Raw genomic sequence first — 11,745 nt, 5'->3', positions numbered from 1 at the left:
AAAACAATCAAGGAGTTATGATGTGTGATTTTCAAGAATAAATGCATGCATATATTATGTAGAGTCAAATGTGTTTACACCGTGGCATGGCAACACTGAAGGCCTTGCTCTGTGGTCCCATTCCTCTCCTGTTGGTGGCTCTGATCTTGAAAATATAACGCTCTCCTGGTGTCAGGCCATCAATGGTGGCTTTGGTGGTGCCCTCCCGATATGTTATGGTTTTCATCCCAAATGGTTTAATAGCAGGGGCGTAGGACAAAATATACTCTGTGTGTATATAAAGCACAAATATTCACCAAGAAGAATCTATTTGTAAGTATTTTAAATGTCTCACTTGGTGAAATTAGTTTGAAGAGAAGTTGAAATTCAGATTCACAATATTTACCCACAACCCACATGGCTATAAATATAATGCCAAAGGATAGCAGAGATTCAAGAAAATGATATTTGGCCTTTGTCACCTCTTATCCTTCCATTTGGTTCTTCTGGAGGATCCCAAGTTGCAATCACAGCAGTTCCTTTTCCTCTTAGTGGCTTGACTTCAAAATTTTCAGGTGGCCCAGATGGCGCTGTGAAAGAGTGGGGAATAAAGTAAAAATAAAATTAGGAGCAAAAAAGCAGAAGAACATCATGTATGAAAGGTCAAAGCAGGTTTTGAAAGTGTGTGGAAAGGGTGTAGCTTCAACTGAACAAAATACAGCTGCCTTATATGGACAGAAAATGTCCCATGGCAGTTTGTATGGAGCTGCAGATGCAGATCTGAACGGGAAGCCAGGCAATAAATTCTGACATTCCAGTGAACCACAGCTCAGGAGCTCCTGTGACATAGCATAACTGCTCCAACTCTGACAGAGCTGCAGCCAAAAATATATATCAAGAGACTTATATGTGGTGTTAGTAATGAGGTGTAGCATGAAGAAAAAAGGAGAAAAGGCTTAACAGGGTATTTCTTTTAGCAAATGCTGTGACAATGCATACCCGACTCAGGAGTCCGCTGAAATACTGAAACGCTCCATTTGCCCTGTTTTTCTCCTTCAGAGATTCTGACGGAGAACTCGTACATGCCATCAGCGGACAGGGTGTCGATCATTATTCTTCTCTGGTTGCTTTCCTTGTACTCCCAGCGTGCTGATTCCCCCTTCTCCCTGAACCTGACTGTGTATGATCTGATTAAAGAGTACATGAAAATGCTCTGTTACAATCAGCCGCTTAAGGTTTAATTTCAGCTCATTTTTTGCATTAAATTCTAGTCTGTCATTTTTTTTAAAAAGGGTTTACACAGCAACAGTTTTTAAAAGCCCACCTGGATGCCCCGGGGTCAACTTTCCTCATTTCAACAGCAGGGTCAACCCAGGAGATGAGGACTGACTTTGCAGACATGACTCTGACACTGATGTCCTGGGCCTCATATTCAGGAGGCTCTAAACAACACACAGTTTCACAGACATCAAGACAAATATATTTAGGTGCGAACAAAATCATTTACTTCCCACCCGGACTTGAAAAAGTATTTATGGGACTTTTCACATTTTGTTGTTTCACAACCACAAACGAAAATGATCTTATTTCGATAAAGAGCAATGGTTACTATAGAAGACCAGCAGAGGGTTACTATAGAAGACCAGCAGAGAGCTACAGTTCAGTAAAGAGAATTTGTTGAGAAGATAACAGTCACTTATGTACCCTATAAATCTGTTCTTTATAGATGAATAGCAAAACAAAAGCCTATGTTGAAAGACAGCAACAATAACTTCTGTTTGTGGTTTGCCACTAGATATTCAAGACACACAGTAGCTGTTTGAAATAAGGAGCTTTGCTCAAATGCGACTAAAATAAACTAGGCCTACATGAAAAATCATGTATAGGAAATAAAAGCAGTCTTGGCAGCACCATGGTGGTCAGAGTTGATGTGAAGATCTGTGGAACAATATGCAAGGGACTTTGGAGGAAATTTGCAAAAGACTGCTTTGTTATGGTCTAATACATTACATAAAGTTTGTGATTGTTATGACAAAGAAGTTAAAGTGGTATAGATACTTCTGATAGGTTTTCTAAATGAGCTTAATCTGGGTACCTGGTGGGGAAGTTTTGGCTGTAGCTGCTCCATTGTTGGGTAGACTCTGCCCAAGGGCCTTCTGTGCCTGCAGTGACACCACATGAACGGACTCAGATGCTATGAATAGAAAAGGATACCAGGCACGGCCAGGGTTTACACTATGAACACTAAAGATAGCCCAAAAAATGTTTTTACCTAGCAATCTTATCACAGAAAAAACAAACAATCCCTGGTTATCAGTTATATAAAATGTAGGTCCTCTTACTGAGTTTTTGTGCTTGTCGGTTTCTCTGGTCAGCCTGAGGCTTGGTTCGCTGCTGGCGTCTTCTTTCTAACAGCGGGGTTCCTGGCAAAGCTTTCTCAGGCTGTCTCGGGCCCGAGGAGGACTGAGGCGCCCTCCTGTGTGTCCTGGTGAAGGCAGCACCAGCAGGCTGAGTGGTTCTGTCTACCCTGGTCTTTCGTCCTGCAGCAGAGTTGCTTCTGACTGCGGTCCTGACAAAACCTGTTGATGGATGATAAGGAACTTTTGAAAAAGCACTTGATTTCATCCCACCTTTGAGTCTCCATAACTCAGTTCTACACAGAGCACTGACTTGTCCTTCCCTTAAGGCCTCCTTGGGACTCTGCCATGGAAAATGACCCCACCTTCTGTTCCATTGACTACACATTTGCTTATTATTAAACACACATACTCCATTCATCCTCAGGTCACAGTAAACAAAGTCATTTATCACTAAAAGGAAAAGATGTAGATGTGTCATCTGTTATTTGTCTCAACTTCTGCTGTTCTGCTTTAAATTTGCGTCTACTCCTAGTAGCCACTGCACTTTGGGAAATCTTGTACACATTGACTCTCACTGCCAAACAATCTCCTTCTTTTTGGCCGATGAAGGAGATCATCTGGTTGAAGAAGTGGTAAGCTGAAGACCTGCCAGAAGACACATGAAAAATAAAACACTTTCCACTTTCCTACTCTTGTTTTCTTCATCTGTTTTTTCATACATTTTTTCTTTATTGCAATCAGAGAAAAAAGCTGAAGGTAAATGTCCTATCAAAAAAGGAAATGCCATCATATGTCAACTTGACAGGTGACATTTGATGAAAAAACAAAAAGGGTATCAGGTGAAAATCAATGTATGAGATATCCAATGTGAAAGATGTCCAGAAAAGAAATGGTCAATGTGTATCAAACTGAAAAACTGTTTTCTGCCTTTGGTGTCTGTATGTCACATTTCCTGCCAGCACAGCCGAGTTGATTTTTCCACAGAATATTCTGCTGTCTTACATATCAACCTACAGAAACATAAAAGGCAAATAAAATGGAATGTTAAAAAAGCATATAGTCTATCATAAGCCAATGCATCATTAAATATTTAACCCTGACTTTACCAACATCTCTGATGACACTTACTCTCTAAAACCAGAACCAGAATCATGTGGTTTTCATCAGCTAACTTCCAGATTTGTCATTCTCTTTTTCTCTGGTTATTTGTCAGACTGCATAGTTTGGCACTGACAACCAAACCATTAACTCCAAAAGTACACTTAATTCATAATCTCTTTTTTCAGCCTTGATGGCTGAGGCTGTGGCAACGCTGGCATGACGATACCACTGTTGCCTCAGAGGAGAGAGCCACCTCAGTCAATTTTGCATCAGATTTTTATGAGATGAGATGTAAGTTTTCTTTGACTCAGGGCTTTTCAAAAACTAGCTGGCTTTAACTACTGTCCATGACATTTCACCAAATCCAAAAACAACCTAAATATTGCAAATGTTAAACTGCAAGATTTAGGTCTCAGGATACAGTGTGTTGCTCACTTTCCCCAAAGGTTCAGCTCCAAAAACAATTTTCTGCTAAGGAGTTTTCCTACATGCCCACATAATCAGTTGAGGTTTATCTGGAAAGATAGTTTATTAACAAGTCAGGAGGGGAACAAAACAACTGCACATAAAATACACAGCACTGATGACATATGATGAATGAGTAATTATTTACCAGTGGTTTGTCACGAGTGATTAGTTCGGCACATAATCTGAAACATTAAATAGCCAAACTAACCAAATGGCAGTTTACATTTGCACAGTACATTTACTGCAGCTTACCTGATAAAAGAGCTTAAGTTTTGGCATCTTAGTTTTATTGGGTTCTGAATATATTTGATAAAAAATATATTCTGATACATATTACATAATGTGTATTATGTTACTGTAATGCACTGGATCCATTATAATGCATCTAATGCATTACAATGACACTAGATGTCATTATGATACAAGCACCTTTAGCTCTTCTGAATTGATGTTATGAATTAACATTGAATATTTTCAAAGTACAGCGACAGTGAGACATTTGCACAATCCAAAACTGGCTGTGATTATCCTAAAACAGAGAAGTTGTTTTCTCTTCTCAGTTAAAATAAAAAAGTTAATTCTATCATTTGTTTTCCTGAAATCTGCAAAAGACTAATGTAAAGAGATTAAGCATCTCTCTGGGGACATATTCTCTGATTGGCATTCTTTTAGATTAAAAGATGATTAAACATAATTGTAGTTTATGATTATGCTGATCTGTTTTTATAGAATCCAAGGACAAAATAAACCCTCCATCATTAAATAATTAATTTGCCCTTCTCCCTAGCTTGAGTTATTTACTATTATGGTATCAGTATTTCTTGCTGTTTAACCATTAATTAGTGTCATAAGCATTTTTTTAGTCTAAAATTACTTTGACATGAACCCAGTAGTTGGTTAAGGATAGCCACTAAAGCAAAACTGGGGAACAACACTCCCCCATAGAAAAGCATTTTGATTAGCCTTGCTATCACTAAAGAAATTTGTGGTTCTTGATTCTCTGCTCCTCCCAATGAAAAACTTCAAAAGCCAAAGATGTAAGACCTGCAGACAGACCAAGCTGGAACAGAGTCTGGTCATGTTAGTCTTCCAATAACAATTTCCTATATTTGAAACAAATGGGACTAAAAAGAAAGCCAATTTAACCCCAAAGCATTGGTGAATGGGGGTTATAATCTTCTACATCACAGTTCCACAAGTTCCTTACAGATGTTAATGTGACAATAAGCAAGAAGCACATGTGCCTGCTACTAATTTTCACACAATTTGGCTTTCTACTGAGATCATTGTAAAGGAAATATGATGTCATTTATGTAGCATATACCATTACCACACATTCTTACTCGATGTTAAATTTTGGATGACCCACAAGGAAAATATACCTGGTTAAAATAAATAGGAAACAATGAGTCACAACTTCTTTAGATCCCTTAAGAGGATATGAAGTGAGAGGCACCTCCAGTACCAAGCCGAACCAATGAAGCAAGGTAGCATAAGCAAATATATGCTTTCATGGAGTTTAAACCAAATTTTGAACCTAAAGTCTTACATGTCACAGCTGAAAAAGAAATTTCTGACATTTGGTGTGTTCCTATGCTGCTTTAACGCATCTGGTTTGAAGCGTTGTACATCCAGTGATGAAATACAACATACCTTTGTTGTAACTACTGTAGTCTTTCAATCATTTAGACTTCTGACAAGACATTTGGTCAACACAGTTTCCGCTCAGTACATTTTCTTTTTTCTAGGACCATTCTCTGTAATGTCTGTACTATTTATAAAACCACTGTTTACATATTGGCTGTTTCTGACCAGTCAGACCAGCTCATCTGGCACCAGCAACCATGACACATTCACAGTCACTTAAAACCCTTTTCTTCTCTCTTCTGATACTTGTTGTGAACTTAAGAAAGTAATCTTCACCACATTTTCACAAATAAATGAAATTAGTGTGTCTGTTTCAACAAGCAGTTGAACAAATGCACCTAATAAAGTTACCAGTGCAAACAATTCTTCTTTGAGACAGAGTTTACCTGCTGATGAGTTGTTCACAGGTGCATGACTCAACACAGCAAATCCGTCCAGATTGATCCACTCTGGGTCTGAAATACAAAGAAGAAACTGACTGCATTTGTTATGCTGTCAGGTGCGGAACAAAACATTTCTCTAACCAGTATGCTTTCTGTTGTTCTTTTCTGGTGAGCAGGTCAATTCCTTTTATGTGATATTGAAAAAAGTGGAATGTTTTTTTCTAATATCCTCTCTCCATTACATTATTCCACATCTTATAATAAGTCTGCTTATTTTTTATTATTTTTTGCTTCTACAGTGGCTGGCCAGACATATTAATGATGTGGAAGCAAAGAGAGCGGTGTTATTTATGGTAACTAATGTAGCTTTCATGCTTCTAAGGGAACAGCATATGGACCCAGAGGAATTTCTGGAGAGGCAGGACTAAAACTTCAGCCCAGTTGCCAAAGATTTATGGCGAACCTCACCGGAGCTGGAAAGACTACAAGGTCTGCCACAACATACACTGAGCAGCACACACAATCCAAAAGGCATCTGGAGTTGCTGTTTTCAACAAGCTGGAGACACAATACATGAAGATGCATGACTTCACTACTGTGCATCAGTTCCACGACCACACATGCTCATAACAAGTCACCACAACACAGAGAACTGAGTTATAAGAGTAGGGCCGGGGCTTGAAAAACAGCTTTCTGCAGACTTTGCGTCGCTCATGAAGTTTGGCTCTGAGCTGTCAAAGACTGATGCAATTAGAATAATGACAAAAGCAGACATCACTGTCTCAACAATGTAGACTACTGTTTTTGTGTGGGAGGACCAAGAGCCCAAAATATTCTTTACAGGACAGGGAGTTAAATGTTACTTTACAATCTAGGATAAGCACTAAGTCCATGACTGTTGATCACATATACAAGTCATGATCCAACTTTGTTTTTTCTGGCAAAACTTCTCGAAGTACTTCTCGAAGTACGTCCAATTATGAACTAATCCACAGAAAATAAATCAATCACATGTGCACTCAAGCCTGTTTTTTTTCTCTCCTCTACTTCTTGTGTTGACAGCATATAAATTTGCTTGACCTCTTATCACTGTTGGACTTGAGAACTCAAGATTCAATTTAGAAAAAAAAAACTCTCAGTCAAATTTATTTTTATGCAGCATGTCTATTTATTTCCCTTTCAATAGCTTCTATCGATATTTGAACATTCACTCCAGTTTGCTTTGTTAGGATCCACTATCTCAGATTGTCAACAATGCATCATTTAAACGTCATTTGTCTTACCTACATCCTCCACTGAATGTGGACGGCTCTCTTTGTTCACTTTAGTGAAGCGATGAGACCTGCTGGGCTTGTTGGAGTTGAAGACGAAGCGGTCCACGGGTCTTCCATCCAGATGGATCGAAGGCTCCCAGCTCTCCCTGAAGACTTTGTCTGCAGCTGTCTGCTTCCCGCTTTGAGGCCGCAGAGTTTTTTCTGCTGTAAAACAAGATTTTAAAATGATTTTGACAAAATAAATTTGACCTAAACATTAATAATGTGACAGACGTGATAACCTTTTGTTTTTAAAACATACTATATTGGTTCTGAAATCTAATTTTCTATCCCGACTTCACAACCAACTGACAGTTTCCAATTTATTCATAGTTCTTGCTATGCTTCATTATAAATGTAGAGCTATACGCTCCTGGAGGTAGCGTTAGAAAATACCAACTAATCAGATGTATAAACAACTGCAGACAATGTTGAATGCTGAAAGTTTTGTGACAATGAGAAACTTTTGTTTCTCCTATTGACTGTGGAGCTTTCACTTCAGAATGAAATCATGTATTTAGTTTGTCTAAAATAAATTGTCTGAACTCCAATGCTTGGTTTGGAGATATGGGAAATAAACAATCTCAGTTGGTTTCAGGCTTCAGAAATTACGTAAATGTTTGAAACCCATCTGAATCAACAAATAAAAATGATGCTGACACCATAAACCATGCAAAAAACACATCACTTCAGGTCTCTGTAACGCAGGAAAAACCTTGATATGATTTGCAATTTACTTTAAATATAGCACAGAATTCCAATGATTCAATTATGCAGCAATTACAAACTGAAAATCAAATTAAAACTCCTTTTATTTTACATGATAGTTTGGCCGCACAAGTTATTTCAATAAATGTAAAATTCAGTTCCCATTTCAAGCCCTCAGCTAGTGTGGAAATATGTCAATTGAACTTCTACTGATTATACATCTGGAACCAAACGTAACTGTTCTGCAAGACTATTTTTTTCAGTTCGATCTTGCTTTATTTTGAAGAAATGCTGCCTACCTCTGAACACCAATGCACACAAAGTTCAAACCGTTCATATCCAGCACATACACTTGTACATAAAACAGTTCATGTGGAGATTATTCTCTGACTTTCCACATGGTCTTCAAAAATAAAAAATCTGGGCCAAATTTTCCACTATGAGCGATCTGGCTTGCTGACTTCATCTGTAAGACGTTTGATCGAATGCAGGTGGGATGCATTGGTGTTTTTGAGTAAAATCAGCTCCCTGTTCCAGATGTTGCTGGAAACCCCACCGATGAGACCAGTGAGAACAAACCAAAACATTTATGCAGATCATGGATAACTTATAAGTCTTGTGAGTCTCATAGTTTAGTTTTGAATGTATAAACAATAGCTTTATCATTTGGAGTCTGAAGCTTTAAGCATTTTCAAACTTTAACGTGTGGGTACTTTCTTAGGTGTTAATTGGATGTTTTTCCACTATTCTGATTCACAATCAATGTTTTTGTTATGCCTCCTAAAATGCATCTCCAAGTCTCCTGCTTACAGGTGTCTTCCCGTTTGGGGAATTTTATTGAACTCCAATGCTTTTTGGAGTTTCAGTTTTGAAGGAATCCCTTATCATATTTTTTTTTCACTCTCACTATAGATGTGAGACTAAAATGAACACGGAGCAGTAAAATAAAATAAAAGCAGAACTTCTTGCCTAATTACTTTTTCATTAAGGAATAAGTCATTCGGGGAGGGTGGTTTTCACCAGCTGTTCGAGTCATTCTCCTCTAGCACAACTTTCAGTCGTTTCTGTTTCCAGTAACCCTGTCATTACACTTCTCTGTCCGTACTTCTTTCTGTCTCTTTGGAAAATGTATGATGCAAAGGGAAGGCTAATATGTTTAATTAAATCAAGACTCCTCCAAATTCTGCGGATGCATGTTTGTCTTCCAACTACAAAATTTTTTGGAACCAGTTAACTGAGGAGATGTTGCGTTAAAGTCTGACAGCGGAGGGCTTGGCTGTAGGAGACCGGAGACAAAGCAATTAATAAAAATGGTCTCTGCTCTGTTTGTGACCGTGATACAAAAACAAACAAAGAGTGATTGAATTTGATGGAGTAAAGTCATACATATGGCAAGAATGAGGACAGAAAGACAGGGTGTGCTATTTTATAACCTTGTGTGTAGGTTAGATTGATACACCACACATGCACACCTGATGACCCACAGACAGACCGGCAGGCACGTGTAGGTGCATGAATACTTTGGCACAAGAAGCACAAGCAGCTCAGGCCTGAGGTCAAATGACTGCTGTAGTTCTGTAATTTATTAGTGCTCATGCAGCTGCAATGAGATTTTAAAAGAAAACCCTCTCACCCAGCCACAAAATCACACTGACCCTTCTTTTACGCCAGAAAGCATGCTCAATCTTTCAAAATACATTTTGCTTCCACATAGATTTTTGTAAGAACTAGGAATATAAAGGAATCTGTTTATGGTTTGTCATTGGTCAAACTACGAATAACGAATCATGAATAAAAATGATCCTTTTTAGTGCTTCTCACCTTTATGCTCTCCTTGGGAGTCTATCAGCTTACGTGACCAGCTGAGTTGGTTGGTTCATAATTGTGCCATGCACTTTCCATTTTTTAGAAACTGGACTCAATAGAGTTCTTTGAAATACCTAAAGATCAGATTATTTGTGATAAAATTAGATGAGACGCAGGTGGACACTTGAATAATTTCATGACTTTTGAGGGAATTTTGTAAAACGGGATTTGCCGCTGTCAGAGTAAATGTCCATCACAGCTTTTAGACTTTCATTGTACAAAGAATTTCAAGTCATGTATCAATTTTCTTCCACTTCACAGTTATGCACTAGTTATCCTGATTATTTTGATCTAGCAGAAAAAAAATCATCATCAAATAAAATGATGGTTGTAACATGATGAATGTGAGTAAGTTGAAGGCAGTAATCTTTTTGTAGTAATGTTGATGCTGCACAAATCATGTTCAGTCACAGGAATCTGTGTTTGTGTACTTTTTGATGATGCTATTTTCAAAAATCAAAGTAAAAATTAAAATGCTAGACTTTCAATCTGATTGGATGGATTTTGTTTTCAGTTCTTATTTGACAAATGACCATCAGTATAGTAGCAATTGGTCACACTCATTTTACTTTTGGTTGTGGGGTATTGTCTGTGTTTTTTCTTTTTAAATAAGGCTTTGTTATACTGAATGATTTTAAACGAATCAATTAGATTTGTTTCAAAGATTTTACATAGCTAAAGTATAACTATATACAATTTGTATTTGCAGTACAAAACAACAAAAAGTATCTTAGAAAAGGAAAATACCCAACTACTTCAATGATGTTTTATCCACAGAAATCCTGTTTCTTTTTGTTTTGGCAGTGGAATAAAACCCCAAACGACTCTCCACATATCACTTCCAGTGAGACACCATATTCCTCTTTTGCACTGACCACACCCTTTAAGAGAATTGTTTGACCTGGCTGTCAATTTTTAACCTACTGCCAAAACAAATTTTTTCACACATTTTTCTACATGCTGATTTGGTGTGTTGCATCAACTGTATCCAAAATTCATCATGATAGCAGTTTAAAAATGTTTTATAAATATAAAAACAGTTTACACAGCTGTTAGACTCAAGTTTTTCTCAATAAAATCAATACAAATTCAAAAATACTTTATTAATCCCTTAGGTAAATTAAACGTTTTAAATAATTTCATCCAAGTGTCCTCAGAGACAAACACCGCTGTGTTTGATGATGCTATGACCAAACACAGCGACAAGAAAACTTCTTCAAGTTTGTTGTCTTGCAACAAGCCCCTGACTAACGGCTATTGAAGTACCGCAGTCTCTTGATTGTCACAACATGATAGCAGCTTATTGGGATTAACCCCAGCAGCAAAGAAGATACTTCAAAGTTTCTTGTTATAACCCCATCCATTGTTGGCAAGCCCTCCTAATCCACCTCATTTGCTTTTGTTGCTCCTTTTTAAGTGTCTTTCTGGTTGCAGAAAGAACATTGGAGTTGGAGTTTTAGTTATGACCGAATTATATTGTGGTCTATCAAAAACAAAATTTTGAAGTTTTTCCTTCTCTCTCTGCTCTTTGGTCCTGCTCTACATACATGAAGCCTCCTTTTCAACTTCTCTGGTATTCTCATAGTTGAGGTTTTGTCAGATACTTTTGAGATATTTATGAGCTCACATTGAATGAGCATTATTAAACTTTTTACTCTAATCTACTACAGTCAAAAAAAATTGTTCCATATTTTGTCTACATCTATGACAAGAAATGGAATGCATTCTGTTTATACTGCATCCATCTAGTTTTCTAAACATTTTTTATGAATATTGGCTGACTACAAATGCCACATATGCAATTTTGATACCAATTGCTAAAGCACCTGTGTGTAATCTTTCTTCTTGGTTTATGCCTCATTGAAGACTTCACCCATTTCCACTTCACTCTTTTCCAACAGGCAGAACAGACTTCCCATA

General features: G+C 37.6%; 1 protein-coding gene across 2 annotated transcripts in view; it reads right to left on the bottom strand.

Moving 5' to 3' along the window:
* fndc1 (fibronectin type III domain containing 1) overlaps positions 1–11,745 on the bottom strand; it is a 32,669-nt gene that overhangs the window by 15,425 nt on the left and 5,499 nt on the right. For both annotated transcript variants that reach the window (XM_055021475.1, XM_055021477.1), the window contains exons 2-9: positions 7,222–7,416; positions 5,942–6,010; positions 2,322–2,558; positions 2,075–2,173; positions 1,304–1,421; positions 979–1,166; positions 462–569; positions 79–267 (exon numbers count right to left, since the gene is read on the bottom strand). In XM_055021475.1, the coding sequence (XP_054877450.1) occupies positions 79–267; positions 462–569; positions 979–1,166; positions 1,304–1,421; positions 2,075–2,173; positions 2,322–2,558; positions 5,942–6,010; positions 7,222–7,416 (1,203 nt within the window). The remainder of the gene's footprint in view (positions 1–78; positions 268–461; positions 570–978; positions 1,167–1,303; positions 1,422–2,074; positions 2,174–2,321; positions 2,559–5,941; positions 6,011–7,221; positions 7,417–11,745) is intronic.

Source organism: Poeciliopsis prolifica, unplaced genomic scaffold (assembly GCF_027474105.1).
Source record: "Poeciliopsis prolifica strain line A6 unplaced genomic scaffold, Auburn_PproV2 SCAFFOLD076, whole genome shotgun sequence".
NCBI lineage: Eukaryota > Metazoa > Chordata > Actinopteri > Cyprinodontiformes > Poeciliidae > Poeciliopsis > Poeciliopsis prolifica.
The sequence above is the reverse complement of the archived record's forward strand: the minus strand, read 5'-3'. Positions and strand labels throughout refer to the sequence as shown.